This window comes from Bemisia tabaci, chromosome 3 (genome assembly GCF_918797505.1).
Source record: "Bemisia tabaci chromosome 3, PGI_BMITA_v3".
Classification (NCBI taxonomy): domain Eukaryota; kingdom Metazoa; phylum Arthropoda; class Insecta; order Hemiptera; family Aleyrodidae; genus Bemisia; species Bemisia tabaci.
The window spans coordinates 20,826,529-20,853,344 of NC_092795.1; the positions used below are offsets into that span (position 1 = coordinate 20,826,529).

Sequence of the window (26,816 nt, forward strand, 5' to 3'; positions counted from 1 at the left end):
CGCTCAGCGCCACTATCAAAGGTTGCCATCCCTTTTTCAAAATGGGAAACTGTTTACATAATAACATGAAAGCCACTTCGACAGTGCTCTCTGGCGCTCTGCAACACCTAGCCGCCAAAGCCTCCCATCCTCCTAAAGCTCTTCTGGGTGTAGGCACTCCCTCACTAAGTCGCTGCCTTTAAAACCCCCACTGAAAAAAAAATCTCGGTGCATTTACTAAGAAAATGGTAAAATTACCAAGAATTCAGGGTTCTATTTGATCCCAGTTTTTTCTTGGTAAAATTACCATTTATGGAATTGGTAATTTTATTGAGAAATCTCGGTGAAATTGTCGAACTTTCTCGGTAATCTTACTGGACCCCGGTAAAAACGCCAATATTTCTTCTCGACTGTGGTAGAATTACCGAGATAAAATGGCAAAGTTACCGGGAATTGATTACCAATAAAAGTGGTATTCTTACCTGAAAAAAAAACCAGTAAAAATCCCGGTTTTTAGGTAAGCTTACCAGTCTGTCTTGGTATAATTTCCAATAATTGGTAAAAAATGTGAGATGGTAAAGGTACCAACCGACCCTGGTAAAAACGCCGAGAATTTTTTTTTCAGTGTGGGAAACTGTTAACATAAAAACATAAAAGCCACTTTGACAGTGCTCTCTGGCGCTCTGCAACACCTAGCCGCCAAAGCCTCCCATCCTCCCAAAGCTCTTCTGGGTGTTGGCACTCCCTCACTAAGTCACTACCTTTAAAACCCCCTGTTGCCACCCTTTCATTAGGCGTTCCCTTCGTTGCCTCTTAGGAGGCACCCAATCAAGCACCTTTTTCGGCAGCTTCTCTTTCGTCATCCTGTTAACATGACCGTACCAGCGGACTGATTATTGAAAATGATAGACAAAGCACTATACAAAAAATACAAAAAGGATATGGGGGGATCCTATTAGTGGAAGCGGGTGGTTGCAATGAACAAAGGACGTAGGTAAAAGACTAACTAACGGCAACCCACGAGAGACCCGATAGCTATTCCATCATTTACCCCCTTAGCCTATAAGCACTACCAACCAATAAGAGCCCCAACCCAATTTCAACGAATAAGATCGCACTATACTCCTTTTGTCCTCTTTGTCTACAGCTTTGTCTATACATTTTAATAATCGGCTGCGGGCCGATTATGACCTGTTCATGGCCTGTTTGGCCATGGCGTGGGAAACTAATTATCCTGCTGAAATCGATCTTGTTTATACCATGTGGACATCATGTTGTTACCAATATGATTTGTTTCGGACCATGGCGTCAACCAACAAACGATCATGTTGGTAGGCGAAACATGGCACCATAACCTAACTAACATATATAGTATCAACAAGGCACTAACTTGGTCAAATTGGTCAAACTACTTTAAGCAACTATTGCTGCTCTCAAAGAGCCGAGGTTGCCTAACGAGGTCATTGAAGGCGCGTTGATAGAATGAGCGTCAAGCATTGCGAGGAAAGAAGTAGGTACTAACATCTAACAAGGGAAGCTCTAAATAACTTTGTTTTCAGCATTATTCTTAAACATTGGGTGGGTTTAACGGATAAAATTGTGACTCCGGGCATTTCTTTCAGGGCGGTTTGTTTATTCTTGCTGATGATATCTTATTTAGCCATCTTTCTTGAAGATGAATAATTCTGGACAACGTTGCAGATCTCCATATTCAAGGGCGCAATCCATTCATTCCCTTTCCCGTCACCGAGAGATTCAACTTTCTGCTTTCAGAGACGGATCAGTCGGGACTCGCAACGGCGGAGGCACTCAGCCAATGGAGAGGCAAATGTTTTCATGTTTAATGTTTTTAATCCTCGAGGATGCTTTTCAGCTTGATGACGGTGTCTTTTCAAAGTCGCCTCCGTAAGATTCCGGCCTCCCAATAACGGGGGCTCCTCGTTTTTATCTCCGGGTGTCTTCTTTGCCGAGGAGGGGAGGGGGTTCAAAGTGCGTAGGAAAACACGGAAAGACAAAGAACGTGCTTTCTTCTGCAAGCGCCACCCCTCCTCCCCCAAACCCACGCTCCCTGCACTCCCGTATAATACACTCCTTCAGCTGCTTGCTTGCACGTATCTCACATGCCACAATGCCAGATTTATCAATTAAGGTCCAAAAATTAAGCAAAAATAAAAAGTCATTTTAAAACTAAATTGAAATAGTGGCACTCATTTAAAGAATCATTCGCCACGCGGGACTAATAGGTTACCAGCGTTGTAACAACTACCAGGCCGTTTTCGTGGAAAGCTATCTTTTGGAATTCAACATATTCGTTTTCACCTGTTAAAGTTGTACGAATGTTTGAGAGATTTATAGTATTTTTCTTGTAGGAGAGTGTTTCCAGCGTCTGTATGATCCACGTATGCACATACTATCGGCAAATTCTTACCGAGAAATTCTTATTGGGGTCCGAAGATAATCGATTTTTGAAAATCGCAGAACAAGACCTTTTTGGAGGAAACATCAGGCAAAGGCAGACCCTTTGAAGCCCCCCCCCCCCGACTTTACCTCTGCATGCCGTGTAAATAAACGGTTGATCACATTGACAAGCAAATGACTCCCAACAGGAACAGAAAATGATTTGACTGGAGGTAGAAGTACGTTCTGAATGAGAACTAAAAATTTGTGACATTTCTTCTCTGAGATGCATACTCAAAGCACTCATACATCTTTCGTATTTAACGAAATTCCGCCTCATGTTTCCAAGACTTCCCTCTTGTGGCAAAAGTTTCGTGGAAAACCAAGATTCCGGCTTTCAAAAACGACTATTTTCGTAAGTGAAATTTTCAAATGTGTTCCTTCATTTTTAATCGTTATTTCTCGGAAACTTCCCTGGCTCATCCTCTCTGTGTGAAGAATAATATAAGAAAATTTAAATCAATAGCGTTGATTTTTTTCCCCTCAGAAAAATAAAATGGGAGCGTAGATTTTGGAACCTCGCAAACGGGTCATGCCTTCAGCCTGCAGTTTCACCATCCTCATGCTGTTTTCCCAACGAACTCCTCTCGTCAGAAGTTTTAATTTAAAAAAAAAAAAAAAAATCACATCAATCTTAAAAGAACGACTCTTTGCTACTGCAAGAAATCGAGGTATTCATCCTCACTCTTTCAATTTTTTTTACAAAAATATCAATGAAGATTCCCTTATAAAATTAATTAGAGTAAAACGCTGAAACACCGCAATCGAGATGTGTTTTTTATCGTCAATATGTTCGGTATACTTTTTTGGCGATACTTTCGAGTAATCTATCGTGGCAACTGGCAACCAGTGGCGTGGCGTGAATTGCGATGTAACGATTGTTCTGCCATTTAAACCTATGGTAAAGAATCGATTATTAAGGTGTTCGCTGCGGCCGCTCTGTTTATCGATCCTGTTCCATAGGTTTAAATGGTATAACAATCGATATATCGCAATTCACGCCACGCCACTGCTGGCAACATCTATCGCACTATGATTGGCATGTGCGTCGCGTATTCTGCAACACTTATCCCGTTGCATCTTTGTAAAACGCTGCCCCGTTCTGATGCGTCATCATTAGGATCATTAATTAACAAACATTTTCTGCAAGAATGATCATGAAAGAGAGGAAGGGAAGGGTTGTCGTTTCGCTTCAAGTAATAATGTGAGAAAGGCAGAGTTATTGCAGCCGCTAAACCTTGATCCCGCAGGAGAAATAAAATAAAAATTTTGTTAGGCACGTGATCACTCACAGTTTTGAAGGGGTTAAGATGAACTTCATTAATACAATATATGATCGTCCAGAGTTAAAGGTTCTTTATATTGGTGCACGGATACAGAATTTACTAAAGAAGCGATTTTTGTCAAGTTGTGTCCAAAAATCGATTGATTCCCTTAAGAAAACTTAAGAAAAGACTGCTTGCCAAATATGTTGTTTACTGCGACAGAAAACCGTCTGACGTCACTTTTACATGTAAAAAAAAATGCAAGGAGCAAGATATAGCGGATCTTCTTTCCCAGTCGAAAAGTGCTTAAACTTACGGCAAGGGACTCAATCCTTGTGGAAATACTTGCGTGGATCTCTTAGATAATCCGAAAAGGTACCTGAAGAAAACTCGCTTTTTAGGAACGTATACCAAAAAAAGTAAGTTAGGAAAGTATTACTGAATTTTCGTGTTTATGGTGAACATGACATGAAACTGTATTTAATTGGGGAATTCTAGCCCCGTTTAACAGATCGTGATTTTAAATGGATGCGCTCAATGTTCCTTCGTAGGCACAAGTTTCAGACCCTTGCGCGTCGAGTCCTAACTTCGATTTGTTTAACATTGTTGGACTTTTTGTATATTTACCATAATTATTACCCATAAAGAAACTGTCTGTGCTATCATGGCAAAAACTCAATCCTGAGGTTCACAGCAATAACGGATCTTGGCCGTGAATGGGTCCATATCTGGACATTAATTATTCTTTTTTTATCTGGTTTTCTTCGTGTTCGACCAGATTGCTTTTGTCAAGGTATGTACAGAAAGAAACTATAAATAATTGTTACTCTAAAATCCCCACTTACAAGGGGAGGCTACCGATTGTCCACCTCAGATCGGGTTCAAATTTGGCAGAGAGGTAGAATAGGTTAATATAAGAAACCGTGTTTTTTTTTAGGTGCCAATGCCCAGCCGTTTTTGAGTTATGAATTTTTGAAGTTGCCGTTTTTTCGTGTCAGCGACGCGCTCAAGTCGAGCCTACTGTGCGGGCATCTTTTAATGCGATCCGAGTGTCCAGGGGTTCAGGTGAGTCAGTTGCCCAAACGGTAGCGCGCTCGCGTACGGTGCTGCAGGTTCGGGGTTCGATGCTACCTCCGTCAATAACAATTTTGCAATTGATTATTTTGTTTTTTAATCGCTTCATCACAACAAATTGTAAGTCACTTTGTAGACGTTATGATTCTAATTAAATTTTATGTATTTTTTATTTTTTTAATGAGTGTGTAACAAAAAAGGAAAACAATATAATCAGCACCACAACGTCTACAAGGTGACTTACAATTTGCTGTGATGAAGCGATTAAAAAACAAAATAATCAATTGCAAGAATATATTGCACGGCGGTAGTATCGAACCCTGAACCTGCAGCACCGTAGGCGAGCGCGCTACCGCTTCGGCAACTGACTCACTTGACCGTCGGGACACTCGGATCGCATTAAAAGATGCGCGCACAGTAGGCTCGACTTGAGCGCGTCGCTGACACGAAAAAACGGCAACTTCAAAAATTCATAACTCAAAAACGGCTGGGCATTGGCACCTAAAAAAAAATACGGTTTCTTATATTAACCTATTCTACCTCTCTGCCAAATTTGAACCCGATCTGAGGTGGACAATCGGTAGCCTCCCCTTGTTAGACTTAGAACGTCGCTCAACGTTAAATACCTGCATGATACAACTCTTTCGGCTTTTAAGTCGCTCGAATTGCATAACCACCAAGGTAGAGGAGCAGTCAACTTCTCTTTAATATCTATACTATAAGCTCCAAGACCTCCTAATTTTGCGAAACTGGTGACGCTTAGTTCCAGCGTTCTACCGGGCCGATTTTCATGATTTTTGCGGCTATCGACGGGCAATTGTCTCTAGATAAGCCAACTCTTTTCAGATTTTTCAAAATATGGCCCAGGTTTTTTTATATTACGTGGTAAAGTTGCGAATTCTCCCATATAAACAATGTAAATTTATGTGTTTTGTCATAGTTCGTTTGAGCATTCTACTGGGCCGATTTCCATGATTTTTGCGTAAATCGACAGGTAATAGGCTCTAAATGAGCCCGCTTTAATCAGATTTTGGAAAAAGGACCCAGGTTTTTTTAAAATCACGTTATAAAAGTGAGTGAATTTATAGAGTGCTCCGGGACTGCTACCGCTATGCGCGGGAGGATGCGCAGTGGTCGAGGAGGTTGCGCAGTAGGTGTGTAGCCTGCGCATCAGCTCTACACTTATCTACACAAGATTTCCGCCGCTTTCCTCAAGATGAGCGGAGGCCGAGTCGTCTACGACGTCGGATGTGTCCACATTGATCAAGGAGTGGGTTCGATCCCCGACTCCAGAGATACTTAATAATTACCTGATTTAAATTATTCGTTGTTTTACTGTAATATTTCATCAAGCAGTCACTCCAAAACGCATCCTTTTGACTTCAAAAAAATTTGTTTTCTTTATTCATCAAAACCAAAAATTATTTCATTCTATTAAGTATACCTCATATCGAATTTTTTTAGGGAAAAAAAACTAATACTAATAGGAGGGTAAAAATAGGGCCGCGAAGCGGCCCATTGATGGCGCGGAGCGCCTTCGGGGGGTTGGGCCGCGAAGCGGCCAGGGGGCGTAGCCCCCTAGTTCTCACTATCTTCTTAAGTCATATCAACTTGCTATTTCGAGCCTAGAGGTGTAACTTTCACATTTCATACAATGAATTCATTTTGATAAAAACTGGGATAAGCAGAATTGAATCAACTATGGGAGGAACCAACTTAAAGAAACAAATCCCATAGGAAAAACAAACCACAAACCGACATTGCCCAGGGCAGACGTAGACTGCGGTACCTATACGCGCACTTTGGTCTGTATTCTATACTGCCGTGCTAAGGAAGAACGCCGTATGAGCATTCGAAAGTTACCAAATTTCCTTCGATAAAATGTTTATTTTTGAGGAAAATTATACATTTTTTCCTTTGAAAATTGCAGACACTTTAGATCAAATTACAAACAAAATTATCTGAGAAATTGGTAGAAAAATATTTAAAAATGTTCCTATAAATTAGTGATTTGCCTGAGGAAACCTGGCAACGCCTGAAGGCTCATACGGCGTTTTTCCTTAGCACGGCAGTATAGTGGATTGCGTTCTTTCTTCATCCTCGGTGGAATGAGCTTCTCAATATAGTTTGGCTTGCCCCACTATCGCGCCGATGGGGGTGATCATTTCGCAAAGGGAAAGTGACAGCAAGTTTTCAAACGCAGTGTGTCATTGATTGATACTTTTTTAAGAGGGCTGGAAAGAGATCGAGGGGAGTGTGTACTCTGCACGCCAACGGGAGCTGTCCCTCTCCCTCGGGCACATACGAAGGGTGCACTTGATGTTGCCGCATTGTAAGGGAAAAAATGCCCCGTCTTAGGGTTGGCGAAGAACCAAAGAAGCAGATTTCACGCTTTAGTCGCTTGTTGGGTTGATTGATAGGTATCTTATTAGGTGGATATAGTGACAGTCCCCTACAATAGACTACCTTGCACTTGAGCGCACTGAAAAAAAAATCTCGGTGTATGTACGAAGAAAAGGGTAAAATTACCAAGAATTCAAGGTTCTATTTGATCCCAGTTTTTTCTTGGTAAAATTACCATTTATGGAATTGGTAATTTTACCGAAAAATCTCGGTAAAATTATTGAACTTGCTCGGTAATTTTACTGGACCTTGGTAAAAACGCCAATATTTTTTATCGACTGTGGTAGAATTACCGAGATAAAATGGCAAAGTTACCGGGAATTGATTACCAATAAAAGTGGTATTCTTACCTGAAAAAAACAGTAAAAATACCGGTTTTTAGGTAAGCTTACCAGTCTGTCTTGGTAAAATTACCAATAATTGGTGAAAAAGGGAGATGGTAAAGGTACCAACGGACCTTGGTAAAGACGCCGAGAATTATTTTTCAGTTTGAGGGGCATCGGAATGGAAAATCAAGGTAAATGTTGGTACATATTGGTATAGGTCTATTGGACAGAAGTTATACAGCCAACCGAGTATTCTGTTCGTAGATAAATCCAAACGAAAATCTTGCAGAGCATATTAGGAATAGTCGTCTACAATCTACTCATTAACACGTGCCGTTTGCCTGGAGAGAGAAATAAACAGACAATCTCATTCTGTTACACTTTTCCCCCCGCATGATTTCAATTGCTTTTTTGAACGCAATCAAAATCAGGATTAGCGGGAGGAGCTGCGAAAAGAAAAGTTTTTATTTGTTTTCACTAACTTAAAAAAAGAGAAAGAAAAAAAAAGTAGAAATTAAATGCTCGGTATCAGTTGAAATCGTATGTGAAAACATTTCGCTAAACTGTTCGTTTTTCTAAAGTAAGCTTTCTTGCCATCTCTCTGCAACCTGAAAACCTGATTAACAGAGACTAAGAAAAAAACGAACAAACAATCGCCCACGGATGCAGTGAGATTAAGAAAAAAACGCGATGAGAACCACGCAAATCGTGTGTCAAGGAATGGACTTTCTGAGACATTCTTAGTGTGCTCCACGTGTTTTTTTGTGCGATTTTACCCGCAGATGGTGTACTCAATTGACTGTATCTCTTGAATGCAGCAGAACCATCTGAGAATCTCAATGTATCCATCATGGGTATTCTGTGCGAAATCGTTCTTAGGGGACATCTACTGGAGAATTTCGTCATAAATAGTATCATTATTCTCTTAGTTTTTCGACATTCAGATTCCTTCCAATGAATCGTAATTTCAACAGAAAGTCTCAATATTCATACAACACAGCGCTAAATTTGGCGGCACCGTTCCCTTATTTAAGAATGGGTATCGTTAGGGAGCGGGGGCGGAGGCAGCAGATTCAACACGCGCTGAAAAGCGGGTAGCATCAGTCACGATTGAAGGCGCAAGGGGTCCAATCGTTCAAAGCGGTAGCTATATTTCCACCAATTATTGTTGATTGTTATAATCGCCATCCGGTGTCGCTCCATCCCAGCTCTTTTTCCGTTGATTTTAACACGACCATCGTTGTCAGCTGTAATGGGTCTAATGTTGAATCTTACGGTGAATCCTACGTTGGATCTTACGTTGAATCTATACTACTTGATGGGTGAGATATTAGAGAAGTCTCAGTCCCCTCCTCCTTAACTAGTAGTTAAGGAGGATCCTCAGTCCCCTCCTCCTTAACTAGTAGTTAAGGAGGAGGGGACTGAGACTTCTCTAATATCTCACCCATCAAGTAGTATAGATTCAACGTAAGATCCAACGTAGGATTCACCGTAAGATTCAACATTAGACCCATTACAGCTGACAACGATGGTCGTGTTAAAACTAGCTGTCGCTGACAACTAGGACAGATGTAAAGTTTGGATTCATTACCACCAATAAGTTGGCTGTGCTTGTTGCAGAATCGTGTTTTGCTGATTTGAAATCAACGATCGGCAAAAAATAACACTATCTGTCCTAACACCAAGTTTCCATGTCCAATATTTACGGAGATATCGTCTTTAAAAAAACATGGCGTATGCTATCATCATCCTCGGTGGTGCATACTCTAGTTTCTTTCATCTAGGTTTCATGCTTAACGTCGAGTAGCCAGTACAAATATTGAATCACTATTTGATGATGTCTTAATGATGGAAGAGACCATAATATGTACTAGTACTACCACGGTAGATAACATCGCACACCTCGTTTTTCGAAGGGGTGCTTCTGTATCTCCGTTAATATTGGACGTAGCGACTAGGCATTTCGGAGAGTTTATGTTATTTTTGGCTGTACTCTAAGCTTAAACCATCAAAATTCGATTACGTGACTGGCACAACTGACCCGTTCTCCCCCCTCCCCTCCCATGATTTTAGTCTAAACGTATTTACGTTGGAGATCAGGAAATAACCTTAAATTTTGAGATAAGAGAGCTTTTTCTTAAGAGCTGTAATAGGCAAGTGCATGTGATGTGACGTATATACGTTGAGTGTTGAAACCCGCTTTCACTCTTTTGTAATTATCTTGGTGGCGCTGTAGTAACGTGTAGGAGCTAGGAACCGCATGATATAGATCCTCTCATTGTTATCTGTTTTATGGGAAGCAGTTCCTGCATCTGAACCCGTCTTTTGTCATTTCACACCACGTTATCCCGCTCTTAAAAGGTTTAATCGCGCCGAGCACAACCCCAGTCCATTTGCTGATTGATAAAGTTTTCCCGCGGCGAGGAGGGGGAACTGGATTTTTCCCGAACCCTTCTCCCGGTGCGCGGAGTCACTCAAAATCGAGAAAAGTGGTTCTCCTTTAAGACTTAACTTAATGGTGTACTCCGCCGGGGTAATTATTCATCCAACGTTGAATTAATTTTTATTAAAATCCCTCGGTGATTTCCGTTTTAGGTACCCTCGAAATGATACCAAAAATGCTCTGTAATTCTCGTTATACCTAATCTGTTTCCTACAGCGCTAGCTCCTCAGTTCTCGGCCCAAACCGCGTCAAAACGACTGACAATCGATGAAGATGAATGGTGCTCCACCGAATTTCGGTAACGGTCTTGTAGTTTCGGCTCCTTTTTAGCTTCTCAACCCCACCTTGACGCCACGCCGAGCAGCGCTATGCCACGTCTCTGTTTCAGGACTGCAGACAATTCTCAGAACATCGAAAAGGTTCCCGCCAGTGGCGTGGCGTGCTTTGCGATGTATCGATTGTTATGCCATTTAAACCTATGGTAAAGGATCGATAGGGTGTTCGCAGCGAACACCTTAATAATCGATTCTTTACCATAGGATTAAATGGCAGAACAATCGATACATCGCAATTCACGCCACGCCACTGGTTCCCGCGAGGTAACTCGTTTCTCTCCGGGAAGAATATCAAGCAAAGTTCTGAATTTTAACGTTTTATTTTCTCATAGGAAGACTTCCTATGACACGAAAGTGTTTGAAACTTTTTACGGAATTTTCTGAATTTTTTCAGTAGAATCTGGTCAAATTTTCAAACGAATATTTTAGTGGTTTTCCTGTGAAAAAAGAAAGGGTTAGAAAAATTTTGGCAACATTGCATAGCGCTTGCAACTCTCTCCTCAAAAAGGGTTTGAAATAACGAATGGGTCCCTTGTTTGAGTCCCTTATTCGAATCTCACTCGGACTTCCACTTCGGCGAAATTTTAAAGGATGGAAGGAAAAAGGGGTGTATACCGACCATATACCCTATGCGTGAAACGGGGGTGAATGTGTGGAAATATTAATTAACAGTTGAGGTTGAGCCGTCAATATATGACGAGGCCTGGCTCTTCGGCTAGCTCACCTTTTAAAGCGATGACAGTGATACTGCCGTGCTGAGGAAAACCCCCGTATGATCATTCAGAGTTGGCAAAATTCCCTCTGTAAAACATGCATTTTTGACGACATTCATGCATACTTTTCCTCGAAATTTTCAGATATATTAGATTAAACAGCGTACAAAATTGTCTAAAAGTTTTGGAAAGAAATATTCACAAGTTTCCCAGTAAATTCGGTTTTTATCGAATGAGACTTGGCAACATTTAAAGGCTCATACGGCGTTCTTCCTTAGGGTGGCAAGTCATTTTTCCTAAAACATTTTTTCCTACTGCAATTTTTCCTAATACTTTTTTCCTACTGGTTTTTTGTCCCATCACAGTTAGTCCTACGAGTGAGATGTCCTACTGGCTTTTTTCCTAGGGGCATTTGTCCTAAATTCAATTTTAAAACTAGGGGATCGAGAAAGTAAAAAAACAACATAGGTACCTCACAAGTTACTGTAGTGGCCGCGTGCCCGTAAGTAGTAAAGCTTCATCCTCCTCCTTATATTGAGGGTATAGAAGGCTCAGCTTGTGATGTCTCCTGTTCACGCGCTTATATTCGGCTCGCTGAGAAAACTTTACTCATTCTGAAAAATTTCCCTCTACTCTACTCATGTTTACGTTTCAATTATTATTGGATTATTAGGACAAACACCCTTAAGAAAAAAGCCAGTGGGACATCTCACTCGTAGGACTTACTGTAATGGGACAAAAAACGAGTAGGAAAAAAGTATTAGGAAAACCTGATGTAGGAAAAAAAAATTTAGGAAAAATGACCTAGCACCTTCCTTAGCACGGCAGAATACTTGACAAAGTGGAAGTAAGCATTGAAGGGATCTACAGATTTGTAACAATATTGTACGCAGTAAATCAGACTCTCTATGATTTGTTGTCGCGTGCGGCACCATGGTAACTGACAAGCTATACTCCGCATTGATAGGTTTTCGAAAAGATATTATCAACTTCCGGTTCGGACATTCAGTGGTTATGACCTTGTAAAGAGAGATTCTTTTATTCCACTAAATATTTCTGTTTCGTACCTCTTTTTTACTTTGCTACATTATTTGATTCTTCTTTCATCGTTTTCCTTTCTTATAATGTATTTTTGATTTTTTGCGTTTTCCCATTTTTCTTCTTTCTCTATTTTATACTTTATCTTCTGCATTCTTTTTGTTTTTTATTTTTAACTTTATTTTTTTTTACCTTTTTATTTTTTTCACCTCTTCATCTCTTGTTTCCTATTTTTACTTTCTCGCTCCCATAGGGTAGAGGAAGTATTTTTTAAACTTCTGTTCACCTTCATTCCTTTTAATATCAGGGCCGGATTCACCTACTTGCCGCCCATGGCCGCCTATATTTTTCTGCCCCCTTCTCATTCGTTTTGAAACTCGATAAAAACCATCAAATGAACGTGCCAGCGGGAGAGGGGTGCATAAGACGCATTTATTCGTGTTGAACACATTTTTTGGGAAAGCCCTGTCAACACTACTAGCAAAAGTTCACGGAGCTTTGCGCGAAAGTTAAGTTCCGTAAACCTATCTCTGTGTGGACAAGGCCTTCCATTCATGAGAAATGAACGAAATAATTATGAAAGAACAAACATAAATGTGGTTCAATGATTTTAACTTCCGCCGCTGCGCCGCGCAGACCGTACCGTGTTTGGCGCAATGCGTGAAGTATTCCGACAGTCTTGTAGGCGCTATGCGTTTCACGCCGACCGCAGGTGCAGTACCGCACTGTGTTTGGCGCAATGCGTGAAGTATTCGTGCAGCCTTGTAGGCGCTAATATGTGTTACATACCGATCGCCGCGCCGAGGGCTTCTCATTAGGTAGATTTCGAAGAAATATCTACCTATTGCAGACGGTACGACCTCGTAATTTTCCGGAATTTTCGCTCAAAGAGCATCGATCCTGAAGCCCTGAGTTGAAAAATGTGGGTCATAAAAAAAGTCCGATATATATATATATATTTATATATATATATAACTGGGATCTAACGAACCTTTGCGACCGTTTTTTTCCGGAACTATCCGTACGATCAAAACGAAACTTAGCATGGTTCTTCACTGCTATGAGGTCTAGATCAAGTTTCCTTTTTCGTGAAAATCGGTCCACCCCTTATCCGGAAAATCTCAAGTCCAAAGGGGGAGGATTTTTCAAACTCGTCCGATCTTAGTCGGCGATGCGTCAAAAAACTCGTCTCATCGTGGCCTTCAAAACAACCTATTTTCACCTACCCTCTAAAACTACCCCTTATCCGGAAAATCTCAAGTCCAAAGGGGGATGATTTTTCAAACTCGTCCGATCTTGGTCGGTGATACGTCAAAAAACTCGTCTCGTCGTGGCCTTCAAAACAACCTATATTCACCTACCCTCTAAAACCACCCCTTATCCGGAAAATCTCAAGTCCAAAGGGGGATGATTTTTCAAACTCGTCCGATCTTGATCGGTGATACGTCAAAAAACTCGTCTCGTCGTGGCCTTCAAAACAACCTATATTCACCTACCCTCTAAAACCACCCCTTATCCGGAAAATCTCAAGTCCAAAGGGGGATGATTTTTCAAACTCGTCCGATCTTGATCGGTGATACGTCAAAAAACTCGTCTCGTCGTGGCCTTCAAAACAACCTATATTCACCTACCCTCTAAAACCACCCCTTATCCGGAAAATCTCAAGTCCAAAGGGGGATGATTTTTCAAACTCGTCCGATCTTGATCGGTGATACGTCAAAAAACCCGTCTCGTCGTGGCCTTCAAAACAACCTATATTCACCTACCCTCTAAAACCACCCCTTATCCGGAAAATCTCAAGTCCAAAGGGGGATGATTTTTCAAACTCGTCCGATCTTGATCGGTGATACGTCAAAAAACTCGTCTCGTCGTGGCCTTCAAAACAACCTATATTCACCTACCCTCTAAAACCACCCCTTATCCGGAAAATCTCAAGTCCAAAGGGGATGATTTTTCAAACTCGTCCGATCTTGATCGGTGATACGTCAAAAAACTCGTCTCGTCGTGGCCTTCAAAACAACCTATATTCACCTACCCTCTAAAACCACTCCTTATCGCGAAAATCTCAAGTTCAAGGGGGACGATTTTCCGACCTGTCAGGCTCATTACGCGCAATTGTTTTCATAGAAACGATTAGTCGAAATCTACCTTTCGTTTCCACTGTGGCTGGAAAGCGTTTTTTTCATTTCAAGTCCTCGTTATCATTTCTCTCTAAGTCGCGCCGTTCTAGGCCAAATTGCGTGTTTGGTTTCTCTCGTAACTCGACTTATTGACGGTGCTGTCTCTTGTATCACTAAGAGACGACAGAATTAGAAATTACTATACTCTCAGGAAATGACAGATTTTGTCGCCTTTTCTCGTTTGTAATTTTGTTTTTATAAATCTGATTTTTTTTTATACCTATACTTTAAAAAATTGCAAATTTTTCCCGCCCCTTAGATTTGCCGCCAGGGGCCGCGGCCCATGTGGCCACCCCTTTAATCCGGCCCTGCTTAATATTTGTAGGTACATTTTTCCCTCTCGTTTCCTACCGTATTTGTAAACTTTTTTCCTTTTGTTTTGTATTCCATGTTCCTCCTTTTCTAATTTGTAACTTTATTTTTCGTAACTTACTGACCTTATCTATCAATTCTCCATTTTTCAACCGAGAAAGGGTTGCGTTTGCTCAATAAGAATGTTTTAAAGATACGTTGTATTAAACATCTGTCATGGGTTTCTGTCATAAACATTGGTAAGTAGGTGAAAATGCGCGATATTGCGACAGTGGAGCCATAATTAAAACATAAGCCGTATCCAGTGCGGACCCGAGGCCAGAGCTTTGGGTCAGACTCGTTGGGGGTTGAGGGTTGAGGCATGCGGCAGCTAGGGTCCAATTATCGTCTCATCTAGTATGTCGGAGCTCATCAAGAAAACCCCCGGTGGCTCCCATTTTCCGCCCGAAGCACTGTCATCATTATAACCTTATCGATTTTCGACACGCCACTCTTTAACCACTGCTATTTTTCTGCATGCATGCGAGTGCAGATCCGGATCGCAAGCCGCCGCACAGTAGATTGAGTCGATGGGAGAGGTTTGACATGATTTGTTTTCTAAAACTGCAAAATGGAGATGTTGCGTGTGTGAGGAATTTGCGATTTGACTGTTGTTGGTTCTTGTGTAAAAGTTCGATAGAAACACGATGGTGCCACTGGTTTTCTCTGAAATCAACTCCCAAGCTCAAAAAAAGCTCTCAAGTTGAGGCCAAAATGGAGGGGATATCTCACGCTATCCTGAGAGTCCACCTCTACATCAAGCTAAACTCTCCACGCAAAGATAGGGAGCAAATACATTAGCAGTGATGCCGTGTTTTTCAGTTTTAGAGTCCCCAAATAAAGTGGCAGCCGTGTCAATGTATTTGCTCCCTATCTTTGCAAGGAGATCTTTCGTCTTGATGTAGAGGTGGACTCTCAGGATAGCGTGGGATATCCCCTCCATTTTGCCTCAACTTTGAGAACTTTTTTTGAGCTTGGGAGTTGATTTCAGAAAAAACCAGTAGCACCATCGTGTTTCTCGCGAACTTTTACATAAGAATCAATAGTCAAATTGCAAATTCCTCACACATACAACATCTTTATTTAGGTGTTTATATCGTGATACTGTAAAGTTTGGGGGGTGCATTCCAAAGTAAATTTTACGCGGAAACCAACGGGATCACTTTCAAGATCACCAAGTTTTAAAATAAAGGAGTTACCAACTTTTAAAGTTTCTAAATTTGGTCCGACTTCTCCAGGTGGCTCGTTCCATTGTGCGCCGGCGCGTCTACTGGCGCTAAGTTTCTTCACCGGGTGCTTTGCACGAAGAACGTATAAAAGGTGACGCAGCAGGGTAAAATGTACCTTAGGGCAGAGGAAATGTAATGAGATAACTTTGCCACAGCGTAGCGGGGAAAATTTTTGCTCGAAAGACACTCAAAATTTCTAAAACTAATACTTTCGTCTGAAACCGATTCGTCAACAGACACCGCCTGACCATTGGGGATGATACCACTATTCGACCACGTGGGAGCGCGTATTGCCCACGCTGAAATTGAAGGCGAACTTATACACGCCGTTATCTGTTCTCCTCTTTTTTTCCTCCTCTATCTTATCTTATTTCTTTTATTTCTTCTACTTTCTCCTCTTCCTTTTCTCATTTCCTCTTCTCTCTTTTCTACTTCTTCCATTTCTCTCATTCTTCTTCCTTCTTTCTTCTTCTCCTTCTTCTTCTTTCTCTTTTCTCTATTATATTCCTCTTCTATATTTTCTTTTTTCCTTCCCTTTCCCTTCCTTTTCCTTCTTCCTGTTTATTCTCTTTGCTTTTCTTTCATTTCATTTTCCTCCTTTTTCTCTTTCCTTCTTCTTCATCCTTTTTTCACCTACTTCCTCCATTTCTCTTCCTTTTCTTCCTCTTCCATTTCCTCTTCCTATATTCTTCCACTTTTTCTCTTTCGTTTTTCTGCTTGATTGCTATCTTCTTCCTCATTCTCTCTTCATCTTCTTCTTTCTCTTTTCCTCTTTTTCCTCCTGTGTTCTCATTCTTCGTTCCTTTTTTGTTCTTCTTCTCCCTTTCCTCCTTCTCTCTTTATTCATTCTCTTCCTCGGACGGGAAACAATAAAAAAACAGCTTTGTGGAGAACAGCGCAAGGCGGAGGAAAACTTGCGTTTTTGCAACCTTTTATAGGTAAGCGGTCACTGCGCTCAAGAATAAATCGAACTCAACCTTCGTAGAAGTGTACAATTCACAAAGAATGAGTTGAGACGATTCTAACCACAGTTACCGCGTCGACAACTAATTCGCCAACAGGGGCAGAGATCCTCCGACTATTACAAGGGGTATGATACCACTATTCGACCACGCAGGAAATTTTTTTGCCTACAGTAAAAATTGAAGGAAAACTGATATGAAGTTAAAGCAACCTTTTCAGTTCGATAAATAGCTATTTTATGAGTACATCCCGAGTCAGCGTCTGATTTCGCGACGATATACCGCACTCGCATTTATTTATGAGGCAGGTATTAGCCGTAAGTGAGAATCATTTCGCGTATCGTGCTAATGACACGGAGAAAATGAGATAAGCTGCTCAAGTGCTCATGAGTGTAATTTTCAACTCATATCGATGATATTTATCGAAAATTACCAGAAATGACAACCGACATTTCAAACATCTTTTTTAATGACTAATCATTCCCTGTAAAAGCAGTTTCGTGTAATGCGAGGGTTTTAACTTTCTGTAGGAGTGTTCAGTTCAATAATGTAGCTCGAGACCTCTAATTAGATGGGTAAACGATGTTCAAAAGTCATAAAGGTCCAATATTTCCCAGAATGGAGTCGTCGATTTGCAACCGAAAAATTGTATAAGTATTCCGTTATATACTCGCCCGTTTCGCCCTCTTTTTGGATGTCTCAGCTTGGGGATAGAGTTATTCGTTTTTCGCAACGAGCTGCTTCCTGAAACTGAACTTCAGCGGAAGGGAGCAAAATTGCTCGGATTGAAAGAGAAGACATGGGAGAGAGAGATGTACAATTCGGCAAGGATCTTGTCGCAGCGCGGCGCGGCGCACAGTAGATTGAGTCAATTAGAGAGGTCGGACATGAAATGTTTTACTTAATCTGCAAATTTTGATGTTTATTTCGTCATATTTTAAATTTTAAGGGGTGCTTCTGAAAGAGAATTTCACGAGGAAATCAATGGAACCATTTTTAGAACCTCGAAATTTTGTATAAACGGAGTTATGAGCGTTTAAAGTTTCAGAATTTTGTCCGACCTCTCCTATCGACTCGATCCACTGTGCGGCGTGCGGCAGGATCGTTTCCTCGCGAATGATTTCCGGTGTTTTGGGATACTTCTCCTCGCGATTTAAACTTCTGCCAGCTCTGTTATTCCCTCCCCCCCCCCCCCTCCCGGTGTTTTTAGCGTTCAAAGCATCATCAACAAGACAGACTGAGGCAGTTATTTCGTTCATATATGCTCGGAAGCAGAAGTCGAAAAAAGCTCAAAGAGACAGCGGAGGAAAAAAAAAAACAAACCCGTTTCATTTCGTCGTACAATTTGGCTCCAATTCTTGTCTCGTTAGCATATCGCGTCCTGCTTCATCCCGCGTTGTCTCTCGGCGCAACAAACAATAAGTGCACTCCCTCGTAGCAAAATCTGTTGAAAAACCGGTGAAAATTCGTCGTCCCCTCCTCACGGAAGCACGTAACTGTGTTTCAAAGTTGCTAAATTTCTTCTCGCAAATTCCATTCTTACCTGGAGAATCCTGGGCATTTCCAACCGAAAATTACATTATACAAATCAAATATTTATGCTCAGATCTCGTGAGAAAGAGAGAGAAAGAGGAAAAAGAAGAAGAAAAAATGTAGAAAAATTGCACAGATGCATCCTTGTAAAAGAATTGACTTTTTCGAGTCAATTCTGCGACCTTATAATGGAGATACGTTCCTTTCTGCGGGAAACGACGAATTACTTGCCCAAAAAAAGGAAACAGGAACTAAATTTTAAAGGTTCGCATTTTGCATGTATTATAACTTGTTTGGACCGGAACTGTGGGGGATAAACTTGTGTAAAACTCGTCAAAGTTCAGTTTCTTCTAGAGTTTTACAACGGTCTCACATTGAAAACTCGTAAAAACTTGTCAAAGATGGCATCACCGATTTCAAATTTGAAAAACCGCGAAACTCATTAAAAATTCTAGTTCTACGAGGTTCTCACACGATGTATAGTTGAACGGACCGTAGGCACGATCTTAATTTTTACCTACGTAGTAATGCAATAATTTTTTCATCGCACAAGCGTGTCAACCATATACAAGTCTCTCTAAATGTCTAACGTTTAAAAAGTTGTAAATTGTGTGAAAAAACGGACTCTTTTCTTTCTTTAATGCTACATAACCATTCCTCTCCTCTTTTTGTCACAAGTTTCTACTTTCTATAACTTTTTTTCAGGCTTTGCTAAGAGGTCATTGAACCCAAAATCTTCACTGGTCTATACTACTGGATAAATTCCAATGAAATATTAATTTTGTTTTATCATTATTTTTGTTTCAGTTTGGACGGACGATTCTGACGCCCCCGCATCGAACATCGACGAAGATGGCGAACCCACGGATTACGACGACTACGAACAAGCTGTTAATGAGTGAGTCTTTTGCCTCCAAATTTTTAATTAAAAACCAATTCTCCAAGTCCATGCGTAGGCATCTACTTACGGAAAAAATGGATTTACTACAGCTTCACATTTTCACAGGGACACAGCGCACAGACGCTCAACTGGAGGGTGACGCAGATAGGAATTTGTCACATCGGAGTCGGGAGGTCACTAGTGTCGTGCCAAGGAAAAACGCCGTAGAAACCCTCAGGTGTTGCCATATTTTCTTCAATAAAAGTCAAATTTACCGGGGAAACAGTGAATATTTTTTCCAAAGTTTTCGTACAATTTTGTTCGCGATTTAATCTGGATTATCTGAAAACTTTCCACACACATACATGTTTAATTCGTGGAAATTTGGCAACTCTCGAATGTTCATACGGCTTTCTTCCTTAGCAAGACCGAATAGGCTCCAAATACCTGAAAACTGCGAACAGTCAATATTTTAAAGGAAGAAAGATAAATTCAGATCCTCTGGACACTTCATTTTGTTCGCAGCAGGATATTAAATGAAAAATTTCGAAAATCAAGTTTTGGCAACGTAATCACGGAAAGAAAATTTTTAAATGGTCACTCCTACCTAATGATATTGAATCACAGATTTATCGAACAAAAAATGGAGAAAAAAGGGACAGAATCGACCTATTTTGGACTTTTCGAAAAAATAGCTTAAAGAAGTTTTTTTTAAAGAAAAATGAAATGCCAAAAAGTTCGTGTAAAATGTTTCTTTAGAGACGAATGGAAAGTAGCTTAAAGTTGTTCCTCCAATTACTAAGGATCCATATGAGCTGAAATACATATAAGATCATTTACCTGGTACCTACCCTGCGATAGGTATATAGACTATTTAGGCATACAGAAAACCATCAAATTGGATTTTTTCAGGGAACTAGAAGGTTTTTTGTTAAATAGTTATTATTCTCCTTTAAATTAGTGGTATCAGTAGTGAGTGCTCAATGTATCAATACATTTTAAATCTACTTTTTTCTTATTTTCAGGACGGAAGGGGTCGATCAAGGCGTGCTCTCAGGAAACAAAACTAGTAAGTTAAACTAAATAAGTACTAGTAAGTTTACAAGTAACTAGTAAGTTATTCTAAATTCCTTGCGGATTCATACTCGCATATTTAATTTTGATATTGAATGGCTTTTAGGCAAAAATCGTGCGTCTTTGATTAGATCTTTATAAGTTTTTTTTTTGCTCTTGTTTTTTTTTTTTCGTTTATTTTTAACTGGCCAACAGTTTTCTTCATATTTCTAGTGAAAATTTTTATTTATTTAAAAACATTTATAGAACATTCTGAGGAGATTTTTCGTTAGTTTTTTTAAAGAAACGAAGCAGGATTGGATATTTTTAACAAGCCAATGGATATACTACACATTTTTAGACTTAAATCAATCATAGCCTCAAACAGTCTTACTCATCGTTGAAGGGACAAAAAGATTCAAAAATGAAAACAAGTGTTCGAACATGGGTGGAACAAGGGAGGAACTGGAGAGGGCGCCCCCCCCCCCCCCCCCCGAAATCTACTTGGTCCCTTCCATAAAATGTGAGAAACATAAGCAAATGAGTGCGTGGCATATCCTTTATCTTTGAAAAATCGTATTTTCATCAATTTTTGGAAGGAACGGCTCAAATTTCTCCCTGATAGAGACGACTCAAATTTGTTAGGAAGTCTCCTCAAACCCACCATTTGAAGCTAAGAAAGTCCCTTTTATCCACCCCCTTTAAACCTAAAGGGACTCAGACTCTCGCCCCTCTTCACAATGAGGTGCCCCTTCGCCCCCCCCCCCCCCGAAAAAGTTCCTAGTTCCGCCCATGTTAGTGTCGATTCTTGAAAGTTGGCAGCACTGTTTTCCCTCCATTTAAATGTATGTAAAACAATCGATTCTTGATGGAGCAACTTGCCTTGCCTCACCTGAAATCGATATTTCCAATAGATTCAAACGAAAGAAAAATAGCGCTGCCAACTCGTACCTGGAGTACCTCCGTACCTCCAACCTGGAGCTAATTTCAATATCTATAATCGGCACGTATAGACTGAGTAATGAAGGAGACTCACAAAGAGTGCAAACCACAGCTTTGTGTACATCAGATTGAACAAGAGACAATGGGAGGTATTTGTGCGACTAAAAACTTCACAATGTTGTAAAGTTTAAAAAAAAAAAAAGTGTGTGTAAATGTAAGTAAATTCTGCAAAAAAAAGTAAAAAAGTATTAAAGTTAATTAATGTACCACTAGACAAGGTGCAAATTTCAGCATTTTGATACATATTTCTCAATCAACATTTCACGTAAAACACGATGCGCACAACGAAAATTACCGAAATCACATCCTTACGAAGATATTCAATAATTCTTGATGCGTGAATTCAAACTACCCGCTCATGAAAACTCAATGCTCTGCGTGATTCACATCGTGCGCTAAACGTTATCATGACAGTCCTTGAGATATATAAATCTGGCAACCTCAATCTTGACGCTTTGGCTCAGCTGTAGCAAATTGCTTATAGTTTGAACAACACATGGTGGGAAATGAACATTGCTCGATTGAGAAGATTGCTGAAACCGTTGTAGTGCGCGATTTGACTCACGTAGAGCTTTGAGTTTCTTGTGAGCGGGCAGTTCAAATTCCTCGTAACCAGTGTGAAATAAAAATGTTAATATCTCTGTTAGGAGTTAGTTTCAGTAATTTTCGTTGCGCGAATCGTGTTCTACGTGAAATTCTGGTTAAGATACATGTAGGTATCAGAATGCTAAAATTCGTACCTTGTCTAGTGGTCCATCAGTGTTAGTGTAAGAAGGTGGAGAAATGGTGCTGGGTCCACACCATTTCCTGGGGAAATCAAAGCCAAGAAGTTCCAAAACTTAAAATTAGAGTTAAAAATAATTTTTTGAACTCTAATGCGCACCAGTACGAAACTGAGGAGGGAGAGTGCTCAGCTCAGGCAGTTTGCAATGGAATATTAAGTTGGAGTCACGTCGAGAGATCTATACCGGTTTGGGCCTTTTTAGACCTCATCAGTAGATCACACTCTCCCTCCTCAGTTTCGTACTGGTGCGCATTAGAGTTCAAAAAATTATTTTTAACTCTAATTTGAATTTTTGGAACTTCTTGGCTTTGATTTCCCCTGGAAATGGTGTGGACCCAGCACCATTTCTCCACCTTGTTACATTCAGGTTTCGGGCCACTTCTTAGTTTTTTTTTTTTTTTTTTTTTCTCCATTTGTTAGTGTAAGTTTGGGCTCTAATTTCCTTGAAATTTTTCTCTGCAGGCGTGCTGAAATTCCATCGATCGCTGAGCAACTTGACGCGGGAGGCCGGGAGCAACGTGAAGCTGAGGTGCGAGGTGGGCGGGGAACCGGCTCCGAACAAGCACCAGTGGTTCAAGAACGAGGTGCCCATCGAGGAGCAGCGAGGGCGCATCACCGTCAAACGCTATCCCCCGAAGAGGGTTGACTTCGGCGCCTCCGTCCTCGGCACGAAACTCGTCATCAACCACTTGGACCCGCACGACAGGGGCTACTACAAGTGCCAGGTCTCCAACGGCATCTCCACCATCGAGTCCACCGCCGTTCTCATGGTCAAAGCCCCACCTTCAAGTAAGAATCCTTAAGTAGCACTAAAGTAGTTTGTGCGGCTCAAGTAGACCCAGAGACAAGAGACCACTGGTCTACTGGTCTCTTTGCGACATGCCGCAATCAGACGCTGAATTTAGCAGCTGAATGTGAAAGTCAACAGTCATCGCCCAACGGCTGAAATTAAGCAAATTCGAGTTATTTTCATCCAGATGCGTATCAAATCTACTCGAATAGTTCAGACAAATTCAAAATCTGTCCGATGGTTGCTGAGAATCGTTGCTGAATTTTGCGCATCACGCGCAAAATTCAGGCATCGGGCCGATGACTTCCACATTCAAGCCACATTCAGCTCCCACATTCAGCGTGTGATTGCGGTGACAGGTGGAAGTTTTTACTTTCGGGAATTCAACACTTCCTTGTGGACAATTATATGGGAGCAACAGTCATCACTCTTTTTTCGGCTGTTCGCCCTGGATAGACGATCAAATTCCGAACCAATTCCGATCAAAATAGACATGCTGATGACTGATGGTCACCATCTACCATCAAATTTTGACGGGCCGCACTTGTTTGTTCAAAGTAAGATCAGAATGGAGTGCCACCATTCATCATTTCCTGCCACAGGAAACATTTCTGCCAAGTTTTCATTTTAAAATGAAGCAAACATATGAGTTTAAGACTGATGACTCCCGAAACTTTGATGCTACTTTGATCGGAATTGGTTCGGAAATTTGATCGTCTATCCAGGGCTGTTGACCCACCTTCATGGTGGATGATGAGCCTCGGGTGACGTCGTGAGCCAGACTAATTCCCTAAACTTCGGCTCATTTGCAATGGTTTGCCAAACAAAACTGCCAACACGTTGTTAAACATCAACCATATAGGTAAGTCATCAGTTTTATGTTGAAGTCCCGAAAGTAAAAGCTTCCACCATAGCCGTGATAAGAATGGAGGGTCTCTTGTCTCTGAGTAGACCACACGGCATTCTTTTTTAAATTCTTTTGAGTCTTTGCAACTTTCAAAAGCGGGCTTGTCCAGGATTTTGGTTCCAAAAATACGCAATAAATCACCACGTAATTTACTCACCTGGTACTTTCAGAATATTAAATGAAAAACACAAGGTTTATTGACCCGCTTTTCAAAGTTCTAAGACTCAAAAGAATTTCCAACGCGCCGAAATGGTAGGAAAATAATGGAAGTGATGCACTAGGTACAACAGTTAAATCGCCGTCGCTGAGGAAGATTGCATGAAGGAGAATGATTTTCTATTGTGTTTCTACCTGATAACGAACAATGGCAATTTAAGCACTTATTTACTTTTCCACTCCGCGTTTAAGTCTCCGAACATGTGCATGTTCAAAAAAGCGTCACTGCTGAAAAATTATAGTAAACTATATTTTCTCATAAAAATTGTACATATCACGGTCATATTACTACAAATTTCCAAAACCCTCTTACTAATTGGTCCTTGAGATCAAAATTTGCTCGGACGTGCTTTGGCTCAAATTTGAGCTTTGCTGACACATTTTTTATCGCAGTTCTTTGAATTTTATTGTTGATTTGAGTAGCTTCTATTTGGTGAAATTCCATTTCAGGTTTGCCTTTTATGTTTAGAAATCTATAAATGACACAAATCACTGAATATGAGCTTAAAATGCTATGAAAGAGACTTGAAATTTTTAAAAAAATTTGTGGGTCCTTGGGTCCTCCGGTCTCCGCCTGGATGATTTTATAGCCTCGGGGTATCTTTCCAACTCCTCCTTAAAGGATGTTCCGATTGCCTCAGTCAGAATTCATTATGGCAAAGCATATCTTATAGTTTTCTCCTCCATGATTTTAATGAACGAGGGTGCATGCTTGGGCATGTTAATCCACCTGCAATATCGTTAAGTTCAAATTAAAAGAAACCATGCACCATGGGGTGGGTATTGTTATCGTCGTGTATTCCAAGGTCCCTTCCCCTGTAGACAGAAAAAAATGCCTCGTAAATCCGTAGCTATTTATAAAAATAGGAATTTTATGCGTACAGTGGACTACATCTGAGCAATAGTCTCGAATAATTTTGTTTCTTAGCCCTTAAACCCCCTCTTCCTATTAAGTCTCCAAAGTTCGCATCGTCCATGCTTGGTTGGGTTGTGGTTGAGGCATGTATTTGAAGAGTTTTGGCATCAAGCGAATACATTAACACTTGCCCCGTTCTTTTCGGGCACCGTGTGGCGCAGATATTTTGCCATTTCGCCTGCTGGTAGGTTTTCTGGAGAAAGCTCCCCTTCGATATGAAAGTTACGCAGCGGGGGACTATAGAAGCTATTTGCAGGGCTAGGGTGTAAGGGATGCCTTCGTGACAGCGGGACTGTGACGCGACGGAGGGATGTGAAAAGAGGCGTCCGAACCCGAATCAGTGACTTTTGTTTCCATTAGTTTTTGCCATACAGGACACCATTTCTACCATGTTGTCTTTCAGGGCGAAAATTAACTCAATTTTCTCACAATCTGCTAATACAATTTTCTCGAAAAATGTCATAAACGCGAAAAGATATAACGACGGTGAAACTACCAAACCACGTATCTCGGTTTGCGGCGTCGCACACTTCCTGTCATACTTCATTTTTTAAATAGAAAACTACTCAACGTCAATTCGTGAAAACTTCTGTGATTTTTCCTCTTTGTACAGTGAAAAATCTGTGAAAATTGCAAGGAATGATATTGATTTGATCTCCATCAAAAAAATAAAATGTGAGTGGAGATTTTTAAACACCGCAAACGAGATACGTGGTCTGGTAGTTTCACCGTCGATAATCGTGCATTATGAGAATGTTTGAGTGCAAAGCAATGCTAGAAGAAGATGACGAGTTTCCTTGTATTTCAAACCGTTCTGACCTCGCACATTTTTTAAGAAATGAAGAAAAAATACAGTCTTTGAAGATTATGCTTAACAAGTTCAGACGGAGTGGCGAAATTTTTAGAATTTTAACAATTTCCGACTTCACAAGATTTTCTGAACAAAAAATGTCCTGACTCTGCTCTAACTTTTCAAGAATTTTGGGCATGAACGGTAGGTTGGTTGGTTTGCTAATAAATTTAAATTTACTATCAAAGATTCACATGCATGCGTTTGTCTCAGTGTCACAAATTGTAAGTGCACAAGGAGACTATTGTGGCACAAATACGATCAATTTTAAATTCCCGACTGGATAAGATTTCATGACAAAATGGTTGATGGCAAAATGTTTTAATTTTTCTCTGAATTTTCATGTTTAAGGAAAATTTAATGAATTCTCTGAACTTTTCCTCATCTTAGCAGGACTTTTTAAATCTTCATCAAAAGTATGTCAAAAGAATATAGGTCGGGTAATGTAGTGACGAGGAAAAATTATGTGTTAGAAAAAAGTGCAAACAATACGACAACACTGTTAATCTCCTTGATTTGGCTTTCTGGCCGGAACTTAACCCTTTTTGCAGATCTTCATTTGCATTCTTTGGTCGCAGGAAAACCTCCCTACAGAAAATTTGATTAAAAACTGCCTCAAACCGCAAATTGTCACACATTCAGTGGAAATTCAACGCTCTACCTGTCATCACTGCCTCAAATTTCCATCCCCTCTTGCAAGTGGTGCAGGGGTTGAATGAATGACAGGCTTTTTTTCACTGTAGATATACTCAGAGTAGGTAGCTGTTTTACTGTTGCATGAGATTTAGACGCGTTTCGAAAAAGCATGTTTTTGCGATAATTTTGCTCCAAATTTAAATATGATGAAAAATTACTGTAATAATTACGTATACTATTATGGTGCCTTCAATGTTCGAGGTATGCCAAAAACACATCCTCTGGGCAGCAATAGTTATCTATTCTAGGATTCGCGTATTGTGCTTTTCTTAAATGTTAGCTCTGTAGTTTTATTTGGACGGAGTTAAACAGAAAGGATCCAAGCCACATCGGGATCGAACCGAGAAAAAGAGGTTGAAAGTTTGGCTCCTTCATAAGACTCAATGTAAAAGATAAACTTCAAAGTTCAAGTTTTGCTAAATTTGCTCTAACAA

General features: G+C 40.5%; 1 protein-coding gene across 1 annotated transcript in view; it reads left to right on the forward strand.

The window, feature by feature from the left end:
- LOC140224147 (protein sax-3-like) overlaps positions 1-22,825 on the forward strand; it is a 111,473-nt gene extending 88,648 nt beyond the window's left edge. Inside the window, exons 4-6 of the mRNA XM_072297569.1 lie at positions 19,096-19,186; positions 20,194-20,237; positions 22,470-22,825. Of these exons, the coding sequence (XP_072153670.1) occupies positions 19,096-19,186; positions 20,194-20,237; positions 22,470-22,810 (476 nt within the window). The 3' untranslated portion in view covers positions 22,811-22,825. The remainder of the gene's footprint in view (positions 1-19,095; positions 19,187-20,193; positions 20,238-22,469) is intronic.
- Positions 22,826-26,816: the final 3,991 nt, after the last annotated feature.